At 31.2% G+C, this 26312-nt stretch overlaps 1 protein-coding gene across 1 annotated transcript in view; it reads left to right on the forward strand.

The window, feature by feature from the left end:
- Nucleotides 1-26312, forward strand: part of LRP1 (LDL receptor protein 1) — a 357963-nt gene that overhangs the window by 316866 nt on the left and 14785 nt on the right. The window contains exons 4-12 of the mRNA XM_065513583.1: nt 2874-2993; nt 3268-3510; nt 10584-10838; nt 11274-11433; nt 14657-14873; nt 19169-19352; nt 24669-25023; nt 25117-25314; nt 25384-25575. Coding sequence (XP_065369655.1) covers nt 2874-2993; nt 3268-3510; nt 10584-10838; nt 11274-11433; nt 14657-14873; nt 19169-19352; nt 24669-25023; nt 25117-25314; nt 25384-25575 — 1924 coding nt within the window. The remainder of the gene's footprint in view (nt 1-2873; nt 2994-3267; nt 3511-10583; nt 10839-11273; nt 11434-14656; nt 14874-19168; nt 19353-24668; nt 25024-25116; nt 25315-25383; nt 25576-26312) is intronic.

The following is a 26312-nucleotide window of genomic DNA, read 5'->3' on the forward strand; positions in this document are numbered from 1 at the left end:
TCTCTTAGCTTCAATTCGTATAGTACCCAATTTCCCTACTTTTGGATGACTGCTGATGCTTGCAAACATTTTGAAATTGCGGATTGATTAGCTCCCAATAATTAAGCAAACTCTTGTTGAGTTTTACAACAATCTTCATGTAATAATATCTCCAATTCTTGATCTTCAAACTGTTTCGGCTGGCCTGGGCGGCCTTTGTCTTCCGTATATAAATTGCCGCTTTTGAACCGCACGTTGAAACTGATGAAACACATTCATCATAAACTTCGGCGAGCAATCGGTGTGCTTCAGCGGCATTTTTTTTTTTTCAAATTAAAGAAGTAGAGCATATGACGCTTTGTTGGCACAAAATTTTACATTTTCGAAGCCAAAAAAATGACATGCTTACAATAGCGAACGTGACACTCTTAAAAAATCAAAATAAAATGTTTGGTGTGGTTATTATATGCAGTAACTTTGTTAAGTTAAGGTCACATTGATTTGAATTTAAATTTCTAACTAGATACGATTATCAGCGGAGTACTGATGACAAACTCGAACAAGAACGTGACATTAGAACATGAACAAAATCTAATAAGCAATTTTATGATATTTGAGCTTTCTTTATATTTTTATACCAACCACCAACAATATGGGGAGTATATTTTATCATTCCATTGACACATCGATAAAATTTTGTATTTGCTGGGTCCTTATACAATTCTAAAACTATTTACATTTGTCCGTCCGTCCTTCTGTCTATGGAAGTTAGGATCTAGCTGACTTATGTGTCCAAAAATGAAAGAAATAGTTAGAAGCGGTAAAAAATTGGGACAAAATATATGAAAAACTCAAAATAGAAGTCACCTTTGGCTGACAGTAGTGAAATGTAAAAATCTGCGAAATGGAACGGAATATTTAAAAGCGTTTAATTTATTTTAAAAGTATATTAATGTAGGTCTCTATCAGGTATTTACACAATAAAATATCACTATTGGTTTTTGTTTAATTGGCTTAATTACCGGTCGCGAACGTACAGGTCGCGAACGTACGATTTTTCCATATGTTTTTTTTATTATTATCACCATGCATTTTCCTATAAATATCGTGAAATTTCCTTAAAAAACAAGTAAGAAAGTATGGTCGGTCAAGCCCGACCATATAATATCATACACTAAGTAACATTTTTCTTTTAAAAATTCAATAATTTATATTCGTGAGTGATTTACGAAAGGGAGCAGTGACTAATTATGGACCGATCATAATACAATTTGGTTACTTGAATTCGGTATATATAACACGTATTTGGAACAATATTTGTGTAGATACCTACATAAATTAAACATTTATGGCTAAAGTCCAATTTCGGGAGGACATTTGTATGGGGGCTAGGTGAAATATTGTACCGATTTCATCCAGTTGCAGTAGGCTTCGTCCTTGTGCCGAAACAATTATATGTACCAAATTATATTGAAATATCTTCAATAAAACACGACGATTATCAACAGTTTATTTTTCGATCCTGGTTGACTAATCGGAGGAAATATGTATTAAATAGGACATCAGGCAAATTTCCTGTACGTCTTTATTGGCACATAGGCACTCTTTTGTCGACAATTTCCATAAATTTGAATGAATTTCGTTAATGCAGCGTTGAACTTCATCCATCAATACACCTTTGACTTCGAAAACCCCCATAAAATTAAATGCAATGGTGTTAAATCACACGATCTAGTGGGCTAATTCACCGAAATGAGAAAGTACAGGACCAGAAAATGTCTCAAGCAGTAATTGAATTGTTTCACCGGATATATGGCATGTGGCAGCTTCTTGTTGAAACCACGTCACGTTCTTGACCGTGAAAATGCTTTTAAAGCACATTAACGACAAATTTCAAAATAAGTGTAAGAAACTGATTGTAGTTAATAAGAAATTGGTTTGCATTTACATCTATATCATCTAATTCGGTAAAAAGAGAAGTCTGTTATCATGTCGCGATATCGAGCACCAGTGTTTCACCGGATATATGGCATGTGGCAGCTTCTTGTTGAAACCACGTCACGTTCTTGACCGTGAAAATGCTTTTAAAGCACATTAACCACAAATTTCAAAATAAGTGTAAGAAACTGATTGTAGTTAATAAGAAATTGGTTTGCATTTACATCTATATCATCTAATTCGGTAAAAAGAGAAGTCTGTTATCATGTCGCGATATCGAGCACCAGTAAAAGTAATTTCATATTTGAAGAAGCGTGGTCCTATGATGCCTTCACCACACAATCCGCAACAGTGTCACATTGTGGATGCATTTAATTGTCGAGCCATCAAGATGAAAATGTTTTTCATAGCATGTGATGAATTTCTTCATATATTCAGGATCGTTATAGGTAGCAGAGTCGATATAGCCATGTCCGTTTGTATGTTAAAATCAATTCTCCGAAGTCACCAAATTACTTACTTACATGATAAATATATCCTTACATTTACAAAAATATATCCACTATAGTCCAACATAGATTGCTGTTTCAAATCGAGAAAATTTGACCCAACATTGGCTGAGGTATAAGCAAAAAACCACGACTACCTTGAATTATTTTCCAAGATTTTTTTTCACCAACTTTTTTTGTACTTTGATGAAGGGCATACAAAATTCGGCACAGCCGAATATAGCATTTTTGCTTATCTTTTTTCCTCAAATTCTCTTTTAGAAGTTCAATTAAATAATTTTTATGAAATTTCCAATAAATTAACAAAATTTGTTCACACCTTTCATTTATTTATATTAAAAAACCATTAGCCATAATGTTAAAGATTTTATGGCAATTCCCATTTTGGGTATATTGTTTTTTGTTTTTAATTTTCAATTTCTTCTTAATGGTGTGTGTATTTTACAGGTCATTCGGATGCATTAAAATGTCGTTCCTATCAAAGTGAATGCAGCAGTGGAATGTGTTTGGATATATCGAGATTTTGTGATGGCAAATGGGATTGCAGTAATGATGAAGTGAAATGTGGTAAGTACTAAGCTATAGCTTAAAAAGTCAATTTTTAAAAATATAAATCTATAAGAATTCTTAAAGATTTTATAAAATTTAATGCCACTCGAATATTTTAAATAATTTATTAACACGCATTATCTACTTCCTTCCTGCCTTTTTCTTTGTAACTTTTGTAAAATTTTGTTTCCTGTCGTTGTAATGACGCCAACTGCACTGCGGCTCACTATGCTGATGATGATGACTATGACGTTGTTTGGTAATTGTGATGATGTTTTTGTTCATCCTTTAGATAACCAAGAAGCTCAGTGTGCCACCTTAAATTGTTCATTCAACTGCAAGTTAACACCCCAGGGTCCCAAATGTTATTGTGCACCCGGACAGGTGCCTGTCAATGTAACACAATGTATGGACTTCGATGAATGTTCTATTGAGGGCATGTGCGATCAGCTGTGTCGCAATACGCCTGGTTCCTACGAGTGTTCTTGTGTTTCGGGTTATGTGAAGCAAAAGAATCATTGCTATGCCATTAATGGTAAGTTGTTTCTTTTATTTTTATTTTATATTTTTTTGAGAACTTTTTATGGTCCTTTTTTATGGGTTTTAGGTTAAATTGTATGCAATATGGTTTATTATGATAGAAAAAGCTTATTGGATAAATGGTATTTACCCAGAAAAAGAATGAATATTTTATTAGAACATAAAATAAAATTAAATATTTTTCAAATTTATTAATACAGCTGAGATGTATTGGGTGTGTGACTTAAAAATTTGGGATTTACAATGGATAGTGTATCTTTTGAATGCGATTATTGTTTTTAATAACTTATATGTCATTTTGAAGCGTACATTAGGATGGCCCTTAATAAGCGAAAGTTGGATTTTTGCAACTCTCACCCCCTAGTTTGGTGAAAATTGGTAAAACAAAATCATCCTGAAAAAATTTTAAGCAAATATCGGTTAGGGTTAAGATGTGAAGCATTTTTACAAGGGGGAAAAATGCAATTTTTTCAGTTTTTGTAAAAATTTTACCATTAAAAAATTACATTTGCAATTTAATTTAAATGAATAGAAATGTGTACGTAATTGACGTTCCCATAAGATATAAAAAACAGAAATTGGTCAAAAAATTGTAAAGTTATTAAAAATTCGCCAGGCCATTAACGTGTCTCAGGCCACTAGAACAAGAAATGTACACAGAGAAAACCGATTCGTAATAGCAACCGAATTTGTTGCCAATCGAATGATTCGGTTCTACATATAGAATTTTTCGGTTCTAGTGACAGAAAATCAGTGGATAAAGAAGAATTTCGATTGAAGCAAACAAACATTTATTACCACTTCTAAAATTTTGTAGCCACAACTGTAAAATTCGATCACTAAGGCAGAATCATTCGATTGATGCCAAATTCGGTTGTGAACATGAATCTGTTTTCTCTGTGTAGGAACAAAATTAACATATTTTGAGAAATATTAAAATATAAGCTCATTTTTACTTAAAATATATCCATATTTACTTGTATATGAGTTTTTGTCGTCGTAGGATACCGTTAAAATATTCGCTGTTATGAACAAAAAAATAAAATTTTTTAACGGCAGTTTCAAAACTCCATTTTAAAATTTTTAAAAATTTTGTTAACCCGGCAATTCCCAGTGTTACCACAGGTGACAAAGATTAACGGTAGTTTTAAACATAGAAACAGATATCACTGATAAATATTGATATTATTTATATTCAGACAAGATCCTGTTTTATATCTGATTTAAGTTTGGCAACGCTCGAATTTTCAAATTTTTAAAAATTTTGTTAAACAAATTTCAGAAATTTTTGATCATCTCATTGGGATTTATTTTGAATATAATAGGGAATAAAAATATGACAAAAATAAAGTATTGGACTAACAGCAAATGTATATGTCAATTTTTTTTAAATATGAATTTAAAAAAAAATTAAAAAGGCGATTTTTCTCTAGTTTTTGGAAAAAAGTACTTTTTTACAGAGACCAATAATAACTGTTATTAAATTTATTTAGACTGAAAAAGTTAGGCATAAATCAGTGAATAATTTTTACGTTTTCAAATAAGAGTTATTCATAATAAATATTTTTTTCCGTTACTCATAACTTTTATTTTCGATTTACATTTTTTTACGTTGCCTAATAAGTGTTACTCATAATATATATTTTTTTACGTTGCTTATAACTTTTATTTTCGATTTATATTTTTTTTACGTTGCTCATAACTTTTTTTTTTAATTTGTATGTTTTTAAGTTGCCTAATAAGAGTTATTCTAAAGAATATATTTTTTTCGTTGCTCATAACTCAAAAGAAGTTTCTTTCGCCACCTTGGTTGCATTTTATTAGTACATACATTGAATTTAACCTTTAAAGTCGCAAAAAATAAGCTTGGTATGAGATTGATGTTTTTTATTGTGTGTTTTTTAATTATAAAGAATTTTGTTTCACAATCAATGTTTTAGCAAACGCATTGTCCGCCAAGTTGCACCTTTTCTCAGTCAAGGTTTAAAGCTCTCTATTTCAGCTATAGCTGCTAATCATCTTCTGAAGATAAATCCAAGTTCTCTAATTGATGTTCCGAACAACGATGACGTATTTAGATTCGTCGATTCGTCAATCAGAAAATCGGATATTGGTTGAAGTGGAGAGTTATGAGTAACGTAAAAAAATATTTATTATGAATAACTCTTATAAGGCAACGTAAAAACATAAAAATCAAAAATAAAAGTTATGAGCAACGAAAAAAATATTTGTTATGAATAACACTTATTGAAAAGCAAAACTTATTTTCATTGAGAATAACTATTATTTAAAGAAACAAAAATTTATTTCTACAATATAACAGTTAGGCTAAATTTTTTAGATATTTCTTATAACAGTTATGTCTCTGCTTTTTTATGCTTAATTTGTCTAACAAATTTCAAAGATAATGTATTAGGAATTTATACTTTTTGAAAAGCTAACTTTACACTAACTATTTTAAATGAAATTAAATTTAAAAATTCTTTATACGGAGGTCCATTCAAATAACGCCTATTTTTTATGTAAAATTCAACTTTAGGGCAAAAATTCTCAAATCGCGTAGTCGATATTAAAATAAAGTAACCTACTTTAGATGGCCAAATATGTTCTAAATTATTTTGTAAAGGGTTCCGATAATCCCGCTCCCGGTGTGGATATATTATAGCAAAAAAACTAAAAAATCCGATTTTTGGAATTTTTCAAAACTTTTTTGGGAATTACGGGATTCCTGATTACAAATTTCAACATTTGTTTTTATTTTTCTATATCTACTAAGTCTATATAACTGTAAACTATTAATAAATAAAAAAAATATTTTAATTTGAAAAATTTGTATCTTTGCAAAAACTCAATAAAACGCATTTTTTGTCATACCTACACAACCACTTTTTTCAAAAAACAATGACTAAATGTAAGGGTAAAACTGGTTATCATAATATTTTTGAACCTTTTGTCTATTTTTAACAAAATAAAAAAAACAATACAGAAATTCCAACAAACGAGTTAGATATTAGCATTTTTATGCTAACGGCAGCCATTCACCATACAAAACGTATGAACATACCCAGGTATGTTGCTGTTGACGAGCGTAAAGCAGTTCTGCTGTTGACATAAAGGTTAAATCGTGAAGGTCAAAGGTAAAATTTTTCAATATTTGGAATTTCTAATTTAAAGATAGCGAAATGTTATTTATTTTTGGGCCGATTTTGGTGAAACTTAAGAAAAATATAACATAAAGCTACTCAAGCAGCAATTTTAAAACGTTTGAGAGCAGCAGGATTCATTCAAAAGCAGTGAAATTGGGTACCATACGAATTGCATTGAAGCCGAGAAAGTTGTTTATATGCCTGAAATGATGCTTGAACGCTATAAAAGAAGGCTATTATTGATCTATTACGATAACCTGAAGCGTAGGAGATCGTATGTGAATCACAGGGAAACTGCACCGAACGCAACTGATTCGTTTGAAGAGAGCATTGGCCGAAAACACCCAGAATATTCGGCCAGACATGAAACCGTAAAATTCCATCATGACAATGTTCGGCCACATTTTGCAATACCTGTTAAAAATATTTAGAATGAAATAGTTGGGAAGTTTTGGCTCACACGCTTTATAGTCGAGACTACTATTTGTTTCGATCGAAGCAGAACACTTTTCTGGGATTCGCTTCACTTTGGAATAGAGTATCCGATATTGGCTTGATTCGTTCTTGGCCTCAAAAGATTAACAGTTCTTTTGGCTTGGAATCAATGTGTGGCCAGAAAGATGGTAAAAGGTTATACCTAACAATAGCCGATGAGTTTGCTTTGAATAAATTTATATTGTACAAATGTTTCAAAACAAAAACCTAAAATTTTTTTTAAAAAAAAAACGCATTTTTAAGTCATGCACCCATTGAACGAAATCAAAATATGTGTACCCGAAATATCCAAATTTTTCCCAAACGAATAATCTATGTATCCAAAAATAAAAACGTTTTTTTAAGCAAAAAAATTCTGCGTCCGAAAACCCAAGTTTTTCCAAATGAAATCAAAGTGTTTCAGAAAATATATAAGCTTTTCTAAACGAAAAATGTCTGTGTCCGAAAATACAGAAAGTTTTTCTATATGAAAACGTTGTATCTTCAAAAAAACCAAAGTTTTCTAAACGGAAAAAGTACTTGTCACTTCACTTCACAAGTTTTTTTTACAAAAACAATATGACTCCAAAATACACAAAGTTTTTTTTATATGAAAACAATGTATTTCCGAAAAAACCAAAGTTTTCTGAACGGAAAAAAAGTCTGTGTTCGAAAATTCAAAAGATTTTTAAAACCAAAACAATGTATTTTCGAAAACAGCAAAGTTTTTCTAAATATAAACAATGCATCTTTGAAACCACCAATGGTTTTCTAAACGAAAAAAGTCTGTATCCTTAAATTCACAAGGCTTTTAATGCAAAAACAATGTGACTCCGAAAACACCAATGTTTCTATAAACGAAGAAAGTTTGTGTCCAAGTTTTTCCAAAAGGAAAAAATCTGTGACCGAAAACAAACAATATTTACCAAATAAAAACAATGTATATTCGAAAACACCAAAGTTTCTATAAACGAAGAAAGATCGTACATACTAGTTTTACCAAACCAAAAGTATATATCTTCGAAAAAACTTTTTTGAAAAGCTAACTTTATACCAAATATTTTAAATGAAAACAAATTTGCAAATTCTTGATACCAAGGGGACCAGGTACATCCAAAAAACGCATATTTTTTATGTAAATTTCAACTTTAGGGCAAAAATTCTCAAATCGCATAGTCGATATCAAAATATAGTAACCCATTTTAGATGCCCAAATATGTTCTTAATTATTTTGTAAAGGGTTCCGATAACCCTGCCAAAAAATAAAAAAAATCCATTTTTTGCGATTTTTCAACACTTTCAAAAATTGTTTTCAGTCTTCCATTTGCAATAGAAAAATCTATATAACTGTAAAATTTCATTAAAAATAACACTATACAACAAAATCAATTTTTTTCCAAAATTACAAGGTCCGACCAATAAATTTTGATAGAGGAGACAAAAAAAGATGACACGTGTATCGGCGTTTTGAAAGTTTACATCTGAATTTCATTTGAAGGCGGGTTAAAATTTCCCAACTCTGGCACATTCTTATTGTTAATCTTCATAAGAAACCATATGATCCTTATATTTTAGGTATAAAATGTGTTCCGCAAAGTTATGTAAAATTTAACGGAGAATATTTTTGTAGAATATGTTAACCCTCTAAATCCTCAAGGCATGGGTCTTTTTTGTCCTTCTTATAAAAAAGTGCAAAAACCACCATTAAAACAGGGATTTAAGGGGTTAAAATGTTCCGCAAAAATATTGTCCGTGAAATTTTACTATAAGTCACTAAATACACCTAAACGGAAAATTCAACCAGAAAGTCAGAAATAAGACACAACAAAGAGAGCTTACGGTTAATTTCGTATTTATTAAGAATTTTAATAGGAAGTCTTCATTAATTACATTTTTTTAACTCTAGGCAATTCCACTTTATTACCATACGCATATTTCAGCTATAGGCGTTCTTCAATAGGTGCGCATGTTAAATTTTTGGGGTACTTTAAAATAATATTCTAAATAAATGCGAAATTAACCCTAAGCTCTTTTTTATTGTGTCTTATTTCTGACATTCTGGTTGAATTTTCCGTTTTGGTGTATTCAGGGACTTATAGTAAAATTTCACTGACAATATTTTTGCGGAACATTTTAACCCCTTAAATCCCTGTTTTAATGGAGTTTGTTGCTCTTATTTAAAAGGACAAAAAAGACCCATGCCTTGAGGAGTTAGAGGGTTAACATATTATACAAAAATTTTGTCCGCAACATTTTGCATAAACTTGCTGAACACATTTTATACCTCAAATGTTCTTTAAAATAAAATTCTTAATAAATGCGAAATTAACCCTCGGGTCTCTTTTGTTATGTCTTATTTCTGACTTTCTGGTTGAATTTTTCGTTTAGGTGTATTTAGGGACTTATAGTAAAATTCTACGGATAATATTTTTGCGGAACATTTTAACCCCTTAAATCCCTTTTGTAATGGTGTTTTTTGCTCAATTTTAAAAGAAGGACAAAAAAGACCCATGCCTTGAGGATTTAGAGGGTTAAAATATTCTACAAAAATATTCTCCGTTAAATTTTACATAACTTTGCTGAACTCATTTTATACCTAAAATGTAAGGATCACATGGTTTCTTATGACGATTAACAATAAGAATGTGCCAAAGTTGGAAAACTTTAACCCCCCCTCAAATGAAATTCAGATGTAAACTTTCAAAACGCCGATACACGTGTCTTTTGTTTTTGCCTCCTCTATCAAAATGTATTGGTCGGACCTAATTTTTTTTGGTGTTGTATAGTGTATTTCATAAATAAAAATTTAATTTAAATTTGAAAAATGTTTATCATTGCAAAAACTCGATAAAAAGCATTCTTTGTCATATTTTTCAAAAAAGTATTCCATGAATTTTTTAATTGTCGAAAGTTATATATGTATATTTTTTTTCTTCTAAAAATATACAAAATCCTCTATCCATTGATATATAACATGTCTACCTTATGTTTTTACGTGGCAAATTAATTAGGGAAAACTTAACAACTCGAAGAAAAAAAAACATTGTTATCCTAAAAACTCACACGATTTTCCTAACGAAAAAACCATGTGTCCAAAAGTACACAAATTTTTCGAAACGAAAAATGTCTGAGTCTGATATAACTCCGAAAAAACAAGCATTTCATTATGTTCCCTCAAAATTGCAACAGTTTTAAACACAATCCCATATACAATTATTTGTAACAGCAATAGCAATACTTTAAGGCATTTCAAATTAATGGAAAAATAAAGCCTACTTTTATGAGTGAATCAAAAAAAAAAAAAAGAATACACGATTAATTTTGCTTCCAATTAATTTGTATTTTTTTTTCACTTTGCTTTCAATCTTTTTTAATTTCCTGTCTCCTTTTTTGATTTTAATTCATTTTGATTTTGATTGTTTTTCGCTTGTCTACATTTTCATTTCAGTGCCCAAAGATGAGATGGCTTCTTTGATATTCCTTACGCAGTCGAATGTGCGTCGGATTAATCCCTACAATGGTACGCTGTTAGCTAATTTGAATTCGAACGATATATCGGCAATTGAGATTTGGCATCGTAATCGCACTTTGTGTGCAATGTACTCGAGTCCCTGGACAGCGGTTGATATGAAATGTTATCGTATCGATGATTTCAATGTAACATGGTCGATGCCTTTGCCGGAACTAATTACGAGTACACACTGTAAGTACTGGCCATAAATGAAGTTAACTTGGTTGGTAGTTGCTGTACATTTGCACACGGCCAGCTTTATTTGCTCGGTTATTGTTTGTTGCAAGCAACTGCCAGCTTTTAAAAGCAAAAAAATAATAAAAAATACTTAATACAGTAAATCTGTATGAATGTCTGTCTGTTCTACTGACTGAGTGTATCTGCTTTGTACATATTTATGTGCAATAATGTTCGTTCGTGATGATGCACTTATGTAGTAGCTGCAACAGCAACAGCAATGACATTGTTTGTTGTTTTATTCATCATCGTTCAACATTCTCGTTATCATCAACATTTTCTCATATTTTTTTATATTGCATTTTCTTTGTCCTTTTTATATTTGTATTTTCTTCTTTTCTCTCTCTCTCTCTCTATTTTTTTATTTTTTTTGTATATTTTCTGTTATAGCAATCGATAAATTACGTCTCGATTGGATAACTGGCAATTGGTATTTTTTGAGTAATGAGCCTGGTTTAATATTTATGTGCACCAATACAATGCAATACTGTAGCATTATATTGCAGGATGTACAGAATCCCTCATCAATGGTTTTGGATCCCACAAAAGGGTATGTATGCACACACACACAAACATTCACACACACTTTTTTTCTCTCTATAGATTTGTATACAATTGGAGAATGTAGTTATGCGAGTCTGTTTAATAACATGTATGCAACTGTGCACAGTGGTTTATACTTTTATTCATAAATTTACTTTTGGCGCTAAATATTAGATTTAGTATTGCATACCGATAAACACATGTCGACTCCCCATATGCAAATGATCAATATGTGATCATCTATAATATAAATGTAACAAGTAATATTGAGTGAGACCGAAAAAATCTTAACCACTAAACTTACACTATGTCACTTTGTTCGAACAGGTAGTTCATCTCCGTTTAAAATCTATCACACTTTTGGACAACTTTTTGCTGCTCATTAATTTTCTTTTAACAATATCGCTTCGCTTGCCTTAACTCCAGGCAATTTGGAGAATTTGCATCTCCTGGTATAAATACCACGTTATTTTGGGTCCTAAACCTTTCTACAACATTCCCTCGAGCATCAGCAACATAAAACTGTTGACCCAGAAGTTGCTAAAATTTTTTCAGAACATACGTTTCGTTATGCATTATGCTGCGGGTATATTTTTATACCCTTCACCTTCGTGAGAAGGGTGGTATACATAAGTTTGTCATTCCGTTTGTAATTTCCACAATATAATTTCCCGACCCTATAAAGTATATACATATATTCTGAACCATTATAGATAGAGGAGTCGATTAAGCCATGTCCGTCTGTCTGTTGAAATCAATTTTCTGAAGACCCCAGATATCTTCGGGATATTTGGATTTGGATCTTAAATAATTCTGCCAGACATGCTTCGAGAAGTTTCCTATTTAAAATCGGCCCACAAATGGATATATGAGGAACAAATCCGGACATTATCGATTTTTGACTTATTTTTTATCTATATCTGGATTACTAAGTCATTAATATAGACAATATGGATATCTAATAATAGATATTTTAAAGACCTTTGCAACGACGTAATAAGACCATAGTAAGTTGGACTCAAAATCGGAAAAAATATTTTTTAATCCGAATTTTTTTTTTCACCAAAAAAATTTAAAAAACCAAAAAATGTCTTTTTAAATTTAAAAAAAAAATATTTAAATTTAAAATATTAAAAAAATAAATTTAAAATAGCAAATCGAAAAAAAAAAATTAAACAAAAAATTAAAAAATAACTGGAAAAAATATATTTACCTAAAAATATTTAAAATTTGTATTTTGAAGTATAATTTGGTGAAGAGTATATAAGATTTGGCACAGCCGAATATAGCTCTCTTACTTGTTTTAATAAAATCTGACTTCAATTTCCTTGCTCTGTCTTTGGACTCTAAATCTCTAGCAGAGTTCCTGTCAGAAACTGTTTGAGCCATGTATGTTTTTAAACCTACATTGGCTTTAACTTTTCGTACCAAAATTCTAAATCTAAACTTTCTTCATTTTGTTATTGTTTTAAGTATTTGACATTATGTTTGCTTGGTAGCTCTCTCACCAATACATCTTCATTTTTATTTTTGAACATCACTGGTTTACTATCAACGGACAAGTTCTCCCGATACTGTTTAATAACATTGGAAAAAGTTTGCATAACTTTGACCAACTTTTTGTAGGACCAAGTTGGTTTTTGTTAAAAATATTTAATAATTTTAGACGCACTTTTTTATCGTCACTCATTTTAATCAGATTACCAACAAATGAACATAACTGACATTAAACATAATTACTGAGTTACTTTTCAAAAGTAACATGATAAAAAATATCAAATCATACTTTGGTTAAAAGTTTTAAGGAAAAACATATGTTAAGGTTTTTTCGATCTCACTCCTTAGTATATAAGAATTGATGGCGTCACTATGAATATCGTTCAAAGCTGTCATATATGAACGGCGATGAAATGGATTCTGCACATACCTCTGTATGCTCTCCTCGTATTTGCGTAGGTCCTATCTGACATGCCTCGGGGGAGACTCCAACTGTGTGATGACATCCATGACCTTATATTCCTTGACCGGTAGAACCTTAATTTCCTCGTGAAGGTGGTGTTCGGAGGCAATGTGAAGGCAACCTGTGAGGGTCCTTAAGGCTGCCTATTCTCCACTGAGTATCACTCAACAAAGGCGACCACACTGGATCAGCATATGTATAATTATGTATCGATAGTCGGAAAATCCAGTAGCAACATATATTCTAACTTGAAACAAATCTCGATATTTATGCGCGTTATTGTATTTTTTAAATGTGGGCCTTATATGGAGGCTATAACCAATATAGAGACGTTGTTATCTATGTATTTGATACTAATATTGGTTCAATCTCAGAATATATATGATACGGGGTCGGGTCAATAAGTCCGTGACTTGCAGAATTTTTTGCCTCTTAACTGTTAGGTGTTAAGAAGAGAAAATGGAATAAATTGAATTTCGTCTGCTCAGACCAAGGCTAAGCTATGGAAACTGTGTACCATCAATTTCAATGGTAAAAAAATGGTTTACTGAATTTCGTTGAGTCCATAGAAGCAATTTACTGAGTGAAATATTGAACGCCATTATATTAATTTGGAAATACCATATATTTGACGCGTTATTTCCGAAATACCGTCTGTGAAAGTTGCACCTCCTGGTTACAATGGAAATGGATGTATGAATATTAAAAATGTCTTTATATGTTTTATTACAATTTAAAGCTTCTATAAAAGACACCCTCAACCATAGTCGTGGTTATCAAGCATGTTCTGGATTCATTTCACATTGAAGCGATACACATTGAGTCGTATTTAGAGACGTACAAAATATATCTCCTGGCAACAATATGTTAAAGTTCAAATTTAGTTGTCTAATATATATAGAAAATATCTCATTATTAACGTTCTAATATGCAAATATTCATAAGAAACGTTATTAAATTGATTAATATGTAAAATTTTGAGATGTTCTCATAAACAAAGCTGGCTGGTTGTAAATATCGAAACTAGTACACAGAGCAAGAATGTAAGAAAAATTAATGTGACCCACTGTGCCACTCTGCATGTTTATTCATGATTGTTTTATAAATTATTTATACACTTTGTGTGTACATTTTCCTTTTTGCATATAATTTAAAACGGATTCGCTTTTATTTCATTTGCATACATTTCGTTTATAATTTTGGTTCCTATTTTTATTGAGTATTCAATTGTTTTTTTTTTTTTTTGTATATTTCCATTACATTTTTACAGTTTCATATTTTTCACCGAATGGAGTCCCAGTTTATCACGCTCCAATCTAGATGGCACAAATCGTACCATATTGGTTTCCACACAAATTTATTATCCCAGCCGCTTGACATTGGATTTACCCAATGAACATGTCTATTGGATTGATATCTATAAAGATTTTGTGGAGAGAGTCGATTATGAAGGACGAAATCGTTGGGCCATGAAAAAAACATCAGATGTAAGTATAGAGTGAAAGAGAGAGAGGCAATTCATAATATGTCCTGTGTGTAGTTATATATGTATGGATAGCTATACTATTGTATGTGTGAATGTAATGAATGTTGGTGGGATTTAATGGTTTGATGAGTGACTAACTGTCAGTCATTGCCACGCTTATGTATGTTTTTCATTTCAAAATTCTATAAATATGTGTGCGTAATAATGCCTATGTGTTTTTGGAAAATAAGGTGGCCTTTATTTTGCACTATTTTCGATGCTCCCAAGATCTAAAATTATTCTCCACCATCTATAAACCAAATGCTGGTAATTTGAGGAAACTCGGATGACGTTTAGAATTTGCACGCACATTTTATTTGAAGTTTTGTGTGTTAAGTCAAAGTAGCAATATATTCCAAAAATTTTCAAAACAGTTTTATTTAAAATTGGCGGATTTCAACGAAATTTAGTTTTTGGATAAAAAAATTCCTTAAAAATACATTTCGTACCCTATTTTCTAATATTTAATTAAAATTTTTTTTTGGGTTGCTAATTTACGTGACTATTACAAAAATAATATACTTTTTTTCTAATACGTTTTAGAATTATATTAAGGTTTACAAAAATTACTGCAGGATTTTTTTTACATGGAATATTTGTTGCTGTTTTTTTTAAAAAAAATTGGTCATATCTTTTGAACGCGGTTTTTGTTATTAATAACTTATATGTCATTTTCAAATGTACATATCTGTCATTTAGTTATTGAATATTATGGTGTAAACAACAAAGTTTGTTTGGCTTTGAAAATGTCGAATATTGTGCCAACAAAGCGTCATATGCGGGAAGTTTTACTTTACTTCTTTGAAGCACACCGATTGCTCACCGAAGCTTATGGTGAATATGTTTCAGCGGTTTCAACGTGCCAGAGATGGTTTGTTCGGTTCAAAAGTAGACAATGATCGCCCAGGCCAGCCAAAAAAGTTTGAAGACAAAGAATAGGAAGCATTACTCCATGAAGATTATTGTAAAACTCAACAACAGCTTACAAATTCATTGAGAGCTACTCAATGAGCGATTTCAAAACGTTTGCAAGCAGCAGGATACATAAACGAGATTGAAGATGAGCCTAATGACAAGACTATAAACGAGACGAGACAATACTAAAGACAAAAGTCGATACTATAAACGAAGTATATACGAGACTAATGATGAAGAGTAATGACTATAGACGAGATAACGGACGAGACTTTAGGTGAGACTATAGACGAAACTATAGACACACTATAGACCAGATTATAGACAAGACTGTAGACAAGAATAAAGATGAAACTATTAAAGAGACTACAGCAGGGCCTACAGATAAGACTAAATACGAGACTATAAATGAGACTTAATACGAAACTATAGACAAGACTAAAAACATGTCTAAAGTCAAGACTAAAGACAAGACTAAAGACGAGACTATAGATGAGACTAAAGATGAAACTATAGACGACTCTACAGACTAGGATATAAACGAAACTATAGACGAGACTAAAATGACACTAAAGACGAAACCATAGACGAGACGAGACGAGACTAATGATGAGACTAAATACGAAACTATAGACAAGACTATAGAAGAGACCAAAGGCGAGACTAAACACATGACTAAAGAAAATACTACAGACGAGACTAAAGACGACACTACAGACTAGAATATATACGAAACTGTAGACGAGACTATAAATGAGACTAATGTCTAAACCATAGATCTAAACTACATATACATATATGAGACTAAATTTGAAACTATAGACGAGACTAAACACGATAACCAGAAGCGTGAGAGATCGTACGTGAAGCCCGGCCAACCAGTCCAATCGATTCTCTGTATTTGGTGGGATCAAAAGGGTCCTATCTATTATGAGCTGCTGAAATCTGGCTAGACCATCACAGGGAACCTGTACCTAACGCAATAGATTCGTTTGTAGCGAGCATTGGCCGAAAAACGCCCAAAATATGCGGCCAGACATGAAACCGTAATAGTCCATCATGACAATGCTCGACCACATTTTGAATTACCTGTTAAAAACTATTTATAAAGAAGTGGTTGGGAGTTTTGCTTCACCCGGCTTATAGTCCAGACCTTGCCCCATCGGACTACTACTATTTGTTTCTATCGATGCCGAACACTTCCATTTGTTGCCAGAAAGATGGAAAGAGGTCGTAGCGGACAATAGCCGATACTTTGAATAAATTTATATTGCACAAAGGTTTCAAAAGCTAAACATTTAAAAAAATCATCCAAATTTTTCCCAAACGAAAAATGGCCAGAATGATGGCCAATAACGGTCAATACTTTGAATAAATATATTGTACAAATGTTTCAAAATAAAAACTAAAAATTTGAAAAAAAAAATCATAATTTTTAAGTGTTACACCCAATAGGTTTCAGATGTCAGACAAATTTGTTACTTTTATATTTAAACACCTACGGAAAATAAAATACAAAAGCAATTTTTAAATTAAGTTTTTTCCAAGATTTAATGTATTTGAAAACTCGAATATAATGTGAAAGCTCTGAATCGTTAAAATTCAGGGACCGCGTAACGGTTATAAGTGATATCAAAAATTCTATTTTATAACAGTTATTTTGTGTCTTTAAGAATAAAAATCCATCTAAAACAGTTATTTTTTAACGTAAAAATAAAAGTTCTTTAGAAACTCTTAAAAATAGAGTTTTAATTAGCAGTCATAAGAAAACTCATTGAGGAGTTTTATTTTTTCCGTAAGAAAATAAAACTCATTTTATGTAAATTGACACTTAAAGCTTGCCGCTGGTCAGATCATTACAATTTGTAAAGAATTATGGGATTTTAATTTGTTATTGTTTGAATCCTATTATTAAATTATTGTTGTTTTTTTTTCTTAAACAAATAAATTAGACACATTATATCAGATAGGCTGAATAAAGAAGGATACTGAAAAAAATAAGAAAATAAACGAAAAGAGTTTTATTTTCTGACTGGAAAATAAAACTCTTCAAATGGGTTTTATTTTATGACGGAAAAAATAAAACTCCTCAAAAGAGTTTTTTTATTACGGCTAAGTAAAAGAGTTTCAAATGAACTTTTATTTTTTCGTTGACAAATAACTGTTTACTGTGGAGTTGAGATCGTTTTTATAATGTCACAGATTCAGTATAGGTCTCCATTGACTCTACCATGAAGAGTTTTTGAGTTTAAATTTTCTGGATAACCGTTATTTACGGTCCCTGTAAAAATGTTGAGTATTTGGCTATATGACGGAAAAAATAAAACTCCTCAAAAGAGTTTTTTTATTACGGCTAAGTAAAAGAGTTTCTAATGAACTTTTATTTTTTCATTGACAAATAACTGTTTACTGTGGAGTTGAGATCGTTTTTATAATGTCACAGATTCAGTATATGTCTCCATTGACTCTACCATGGAGAGTTTTTGAGTTTAAATTTTCTGGATAACCGTTATTTATGGTCCCTGTTAAAATATTGAGTATTTGGTTTTTAGATGATGCAGAACAATTTTAGAACTTTTCCAAAAAGCCGAAAATAAGGGCCATCCTAATGTATATATGTATGTTTCCAACATTCACACATGTGGAAATTTGGTATGCATTTGTGTGTGTGATTCTGGTAGCTTGGCAATACTTAACTCTGATTTTGGTCATGTTGCCATTTGGTATCAAAGCTTTTGTGGAGAATATTTTGGCTGTTCATTTCCCACCAATGCCACACAAGCATAAAATCACATGAATTTTAATTAACGTCTTATGTATTTATAAGCATTGAATGTGTAAAGGCAGAAACCAAATGAAAATAAACCAACAACAGAAAACCAAAAAATTAATTTTAATTGAAACATTTTTTTTTATGGAAATAAATCAAAGAAAATTTTAATTAATTTGAAGCTGAACCAAAAGCTAGATAGTTGCAATTGACAGTATTTCAATAATTTAACAGAATTTTTAGTGTTATTGGGAGATTTTCAACCTCTTAAAATTGTCGCTGATTTTAAGAAAGACATCACTAAATTACAAAAGCCAAATTTTTTAGAAGATGCTTATAATTTTTGATATTAAGCACTACACGATTACTTTGATTTCATAGAAGTTTTAATAGTTCTCCTCTTTTTATATCCCCCCCCAATATGATTGATTGCCGTATCCTTTTTGCCTATTTTTATCAATATCTATGTTTATGTCTTATGCATATCACTATTAATCATGGACATTTCTTTTAATCTTACATTTCATTTCTCTTATATTTTTTTTCTTCACACGCATATTTCTTTGTTGCAGACACATGTGCCCTTAAAATCGTTGCATGCCGTTGAAGTATTTGAAAATACCGTCTATTTAGCACCATGGAGTGATACGGTTATTGTTGCCATGGATAAATACACATTAACGGCCAAGCAGATCGTTAAAGATGTCAAACGTCCGTATGACTTTAGAATATTTCATCGTCAAAAACAGCCCGAGGGTAAGTGGTGTGCTAGTTTATTGTGCATAAATGTACTTACACTTTTTCTGCTAGTATTAGATTTATTGCATATGAACTCATAAATTCATAAACTTGGAAACATAAAGAAAAGTGAAAGAGATATTAAATTGTTGGAACACAAACAATAATAAAAAAAGAACAATGAATAATGAAAACTAAAAGTGGAACATGTTGGAATTATCATATCGGGTCAGGGACAAAGGATCACAAAGCAAACGTAAACGAGTGTTGTTATTTTTTTCTTTTAATAAAGCGATATTTTTTTTAATATGAAAGCTATGAATGTCATTGTAAATATTAAATTTTATTTGTAAAAGGATTTAAAATAGTCTTTGAGTAATTTTTAGCTGCAAGAAACCTTCTTGAATTGAGACAGACTTTAAAATAACAGACGCCCTTTTTTATTTAACTCATTTCAAAGCCTTCCAATTGACAGCTTTTTAAGACTGGCTCTGGTACTTTTTATTTTCTCCGAATCCTGTTACATTTATTAACTGAATGGCCTGTAAAATAATTTGAAATGGTTCTTACATCAGCTTTTGCTGTAAGACATATTTATTTCACGGATAACCGTTGGTGTTCAACCATTTTCCAACCGGGCTCTTCTTGTGAATAATGGGCCAATTCACAATTAGTCCTAATATACATGCTCAGAGATCTCATCTTGTATCTCGCAAGATATCCATAATTTCGGCTCAATATTGACCAAAGCTAATTAATTGTTCTATGGTCATTCTTTTCCAGCGATAGAATCATCTGCGTTTCACCGCTGAACTGATAAACTGATAAACTGGATGACCTGTAAAAGTATTTGAAATGTAGATATTGATGCTAGAATCCATCATGATTTCGAAATTTCGTTTATACCCTTCACCTTCGTGAGAAGATTATATATAAGTTTGTCATTCCGTTTGTAATGTCTACATTTTTCATTTCTGACCCTATAAAGTACATATATTTTGGATCCTTATAGATAGCGTTGTCGATTAAGCCATGTCCATCTGTCTGTCTGTCCGTCTGTCTGTCTGTCTGTCTGTTGAAATCAATTTTCTGAAGACCCCAGATATCTTCGGGATCCAAATCTTCAATAATTCTGTCAGACATGCATTCGAGAAGTTTAAAAATCAGCAAAATTGGTCTACAAATCAGCAAAATTGGTCTACAAATGGCTGAGATATGAGGAAAAAATCAGGACAACATAGATTTTTGACCTATTTTTAATGTATATCTGGATTACTAAATCATTAATATAGACAATATGGATCTCTAATGATAGATATTTCAAAGGCCTTTGCAATGACGTATATAAAACCATAGTTAGTTGGACCCTTTTTTTCACCAAAAGTTTTTTTTTCCCTAAATATTAAAAAAAAAATTATAAAAAAAGGAAAAAATTTTTAAATTTTAAAAAACAATTCGAAATTTTTTTTTCCAAATAATGAAAAAACTGGAAAAAATTTTTGTTTACCTAAAAATATTTAAAATTTTTATTTTGAAGTATAATTTGGTGAAAGGTATATAAGATTCGGCACAGCCGAATATAGCTCTCTTACTTGTTTTATTTAACACATTTCAAAATTACTGAAATCGTCAATAGAAGAGATCCCCATAGAAGAGCCTAATGATGAAAGATCAGAATTGTTAGCCACATGCAGTTTATTTTTTATAAATAACCATTGAAATAGTCTTCATTTGTTCGGGCGTTAAATTCAATACATCGTCATCATATTTCTTTGGTTACTCACATTGGTCTGACAACAACGAATACCGTCATTACCGGATTTATTTCATTTGAAATCGAGACGAATGTGTATAATTCCAAATCTGGTTTTTGCCTTTTAAAAAACCTTCCTTCAAATAAACTGTATTCTTTTAATTGTAAATAAAGTTTAAAAATTGTTTAAATCTTTTAATACACACACTTTAAAACCACAGTTTATAATGTCCAAGAATTACTGGTAATATACATAGTTGATGTTAATTCTAACAGCGCCTATGATAAACTGACAAATATTCAACTCGTGCCATCTTCTAGTAGTTTCATGAATTATCTAACGGACAAAACAAGATTATCCTATTTCTAGAGCTTTTAGCAGCTTTAATGTTAGCAGCTAACAGTTAATGTTGTCATATCTATAAACAATGTTATCAAAGTTTCGCCATGAATTGTTCCTTTTCTAAGAAATGTGAATTCTGTTGAATGTATTTCTAAGTACCATCTTTTGGATTTTCTCACTCACAACATTCATATAGACATAAATCACACGACCTAATTTCATGGCCATCGGTCCATAATTGGTCATAGCTCCCATATAAGGCCCACTTCCGAAAAACACTCACGAATATAAATTATTGATACTTTGAAAGATAAATGTTTGTTTGATGAAGTTACCTTTGAAAAGTATTTCAGTTATTATGTTTAATGTCAATTATTAAATATTTTCAACAAATCCCAACTTGGTCCTACAAAAATTTGGCCAAACAATCAAACTTGATTCTAATGTTATTAAACAGTATCGGGAGAACTTGTCCGTTGATGGAAAACCTGGTTCTTTTAGAAGGAATGGACCGCATGATGTTTCTAAAGCCAATAAATAGAAAGCATTTTCAAAAGAGCTTCCAACACAGTCCGGTTAGCTCAGTACTCGGACTATTTGGTACGAAAAGTTAAAGCCAATGCAGGTTTAAAAACATACAAGGGTCAAAGACAGAGATCGGAAATTAAAGTCAAATTTTATAAAAAAATATACATGCTGCATAATGGATGAAGAAACGTATGTTCTGGAAAATTTTTCGCACCATCCAGGTCAATATATTTATGTTGCTGATGCTCGAAGGAATGTTGTTCAAAAGTTTAGGAACCAATAGCAGAAAAGTTCTGGGTATGGCAAGCAATATGCAGTTGCGGCAAAAGAGGCCAAACATTTGTTACAAATGGCTCTATAAATACCGAAATTTACATCAAGCAATGTTTACAAAAGAGGATGTTTCCATTCATAAGACTTCTTAATGTGTCCACTTATTTTTGGCCTGACTTGGCATCCTGTGACTATGGTAAGCAAGGCCTTGAGTGGTACAAGAACAAGAATGTGGTATTTGTACCAAGATACACAAAACTTCCAAACTGCCTGGAGCTAATGCCAGTGGAGAGATATTGGGCTCTTGTTAAAAGAGAATTGAAGAGCACAAAAAAGGTGTCCAACAAAATGACATCACTATAAAAACCTTAATGGAAGGGTTTCTGGAAAAGGTTCATAAATTCATCACTATTGATTAAAACTATAAAAATAATATTTTTTGTAATAATAATTTCAATCAAATAAAAACAGTAGGTTTTTTTATTAACATTTATGTATGTTAAGATTTTGTCGATCTCATTCCCTATGTTCCCGAAGTCACATTAAAATAAAATAAACTGTATGAGAATTATATCAACACAATGTCTATAAAACCAGTTTGTACGAAAGTTCAGTGTGAAATAAACATAAAGTGACTACATTTTCGATTACTTAGATGCACTTAAGTGACAATTGACTTTACGCTAGATTATATAACGGGTCGTCTATAAGGGATACATTGAGTACATGCTTAACTGTTGGTTTGAATTGTGAACAATATGAAACGTTTGTACAAGTGTCCAATGAGCCTCATCCTCATTTTGTTTATCTTCACTTAGAACTTGACATATGGCTAAGAATTAGAATCCTACTCAATATAAACTACTTCGTTATACCCTTCGCTATAGATAGCGAAGTCGATATAGCCATGTCCGTCTGTATGTTAAAATCAACTTTCCGTAGCCCCTAAATAACTTACATACATGATTCATACATCAATATATCGGGAATTCTTCCTGCTCGGTTGCTATTTAAAACCTACAAAATCGGTCAACAAATGGCTGAGATATAAGGAAAAAACCGGGAATACTTAGATTTTTGGCCTATTATTTATCTATATCTGGATTCCTAAGTCATTAATATAGACAATATGGATATCTAATGATAGATATATTAAAGTCCATTGCAACGATGTATATAAAGCTATAGTAAGTTGGACCTGCAATGGGTCAAAATCGGGAAAAATATATTTAACCCGAATTTTTTTTCTTCAAAAAATTTTTTTTCGTCAAAATATTTTTCCAAAAAAAAAAAAATTTAAATTTAAAAAAAAAATTGGAAAAAACTTTTTTAAAAATTAAAAAACTATTTCAAAAGAAAAAAATAAAAAAAAAAAATTTTTTTTAAAAAATTTCGAAGAAAAAAATTTAAATTTTGTTACCTAAAAATATTTTTATACCGTTCACCATGAGTGGCAAGGGTATATATAAGTTTGTCATTCCGTTTGTAATTTCTACATTTTTCATTTGCGACCCCACAAAGTACATATATATATTCTGAATCGTTATAGATAGCGGAGTCGATATAGCCATGTCCGTCTGTGTGTTGAAACTTTCTGAAGTCCCCAAATTAACTTACATTCACGAATGATACATCAATATCTCCGAAATTCTTCCGGCTCGGTTGCTATTTAAAATCGAGAAAATCGGTCCACAGATGGCTGAGATATAAGGAAAAAACCAGGACAACCACGATTTTTGACCCATATCTGGATTACTAAATCATTATTATAAACAATATGGATATCTAATGATAGATATTTCAAAGACCTGTGCAACGACGTATATAAGACCATAGTAAGTTGGACCTACAATGGGCCAAAATCGGAAAAAAAATTTTTTTACCCGAATTTTTTTTTTCACCAAAATTTTTTTTCACTAAATATTAAAAAAATTAAAAACTAAAAAAAAAATTTTTTAAAATTAAAAAAAAAATTAAATTTAAAAAAAAAATTTTAAAAAAAATTAAAAAAAAAAATTTCGAAAAAACAACTGGAAAAAAAATTTAAATTTTGTTTACCTAAAAATATTTAAAATTTTTATTTTAAAGTATAATTTGGTGAAGGGTATATAAGATTCGGCACAGCCGAATATAGCTCTCTTACTTGTTAAGTATAATTTGGTGAAGGGTATCTAAGATTCGGCACAGCCGAATATAGCTATCTTACTAGTTTTTAAATCATTCATAGGCCAACAAAACTAATCCCAACATATGGCCGCTTAAATAAAAACTAATAAATATTTATTTTTTCTTGGTTAAGAACAAGTGTCCTTGTTTCACTTTTCCACTCGCTTGTATAATTGTTTGCTTTTGTCACAATTTTTTTTTTACTATTTTTATTAAAGAAATATTTTTCTGTTTTGTTTTCATTTTCATTTCGTTGTTGGTGCTGCTGCAGTTGCTCATCCTTGTCGCGATAACAATGGTCTATGCAATCAGATTTGTGTACCAATGTGGACAAAGGGATTTGCTCGTGCAACCTGCATGTGCTCACATGGTTATAAATTACGCAATAATACCGAATGCGTATTTGAGCATTTTGATAAATTTCTAATTCTGGCTCGACAACGTTTGGCCAGTATAGCGGGCATACCACTAAATCAAGCTGGCCGACATACGAACCAGCAGGATGAGTCGGATGCCTCTGTTGCTGCTGTGGAAGATGCCATGGTGCCTATTTACAATGTTACTTGGATAATGCCAACCGACATTAATGTTCATCATAAATTAGTTTATTATGTGCAGCAAGAAAGGTAAGTTATTGAGTTGATGAATTAAACTAAACAAATAATTATTTTTTGAAATTTTTACTTAAAATTAAAACTTTAATTTTCAAATCCATTTAGAACTGGCTATAAAATATTAAGTCAATCAACTGATGGTCTACAACGCAAAACGCTAACAAATGGCACGGAAGGTATTTCCGTTTTGGCTTATGACTGGCTATCGGCCAATCTGTATTGGGGTGGTATTGAGAGTTTATATGTGGCTCCTGTTGCGAATATGTCGAAAATTGTTACCTTGCCTTTGAAAGCAGAAGCCATGTAAGTTTAATATAGAGTTGAAATTGTAGTTAAATTGTTTTGAAATTTGTTTTTTTTAATCTTTTGTAGGTGCTTAGCCTTAAATCCTATTGATGGCCTCATGTTCTGGTCTCATTGGACGACTAACAATAAGAAGGCTTCAATCTATCGTGCCTGGTTAGATGGTTCTCATCGTGATATGCTGATAGAATCTACGGATGATAAACCTATGAAATGGCCTTTAAGTTTGGTTGTTGATGTGCAGCATAAGAAATTGTATTGGTAAGTGTTTGTTCTTATCTGCAACATTTAAATACCTAAAACTCTATCTAACAAATATTTTGGTGTATTATTTCTCCAATTGTTTCTCATTTCCCCAACGATTCGCCAATTACTTTAAGTCCTTGCAAATAATATGAATTCTTAACCAAAATACTTTACTGACGATTCTAATCTGCATCTGAAATACTTATAGGAAGCTAAAGAAAAAAATTCTGTTAAATAAGCTTATCATAATCGATTTTTGTTATGGTTAGCTTTGGTTTTACATATGCAATGAAATCAATGTAATTTATCACAAGAATGTTTTTGGATCTGATTAACCTGTTCCTCGATCTATGATCTCGTCAAAATTTCAACTATACATATCTCGGAATTCTAGTCTAATACATAATCATAGATATTGTGTTCATAAAATGGTTGGAATACTTATTGGTACTGAATCCTTAGAAATTTTAAGAGCCAGACCAAAAGAGCAGTTGCACGGAGAACCAAGAATCTGAAAAGAAAATCTGAAGCATAGTTCTTTACTCGCAGCGAAGTTCAATAAAATATATCCTATTCAAAACCCTCAAATGCTCTTGGTTCTGATTGCATCTCTTTGCTGAAGTTTGAAGTATCATACACAATTTCTAGGACCCTCGGTTCACCTATTATTCCCATTCTAAAACCTGACAAACTTTGAAGAATCATAGCGCTTGATATCCCCTTTCTTACCCGTGGCAAAAGTGTTAGAATCC

This window comes from Calliphora vicina, chromosome 5, assembly GCF_958450345.1.
Source record: "Calliphora vicina chromosome 5, idCalVici1.1, whole genome shotgun sequence".
In the NCBI taxonomy this organism is placed as follows: domain Eukaryota; kingdom Metazoa; phylum Arthropoda; class Insecta; order Diptera; family Calliphoridae; genus Calliphora; species Calliphora vicina.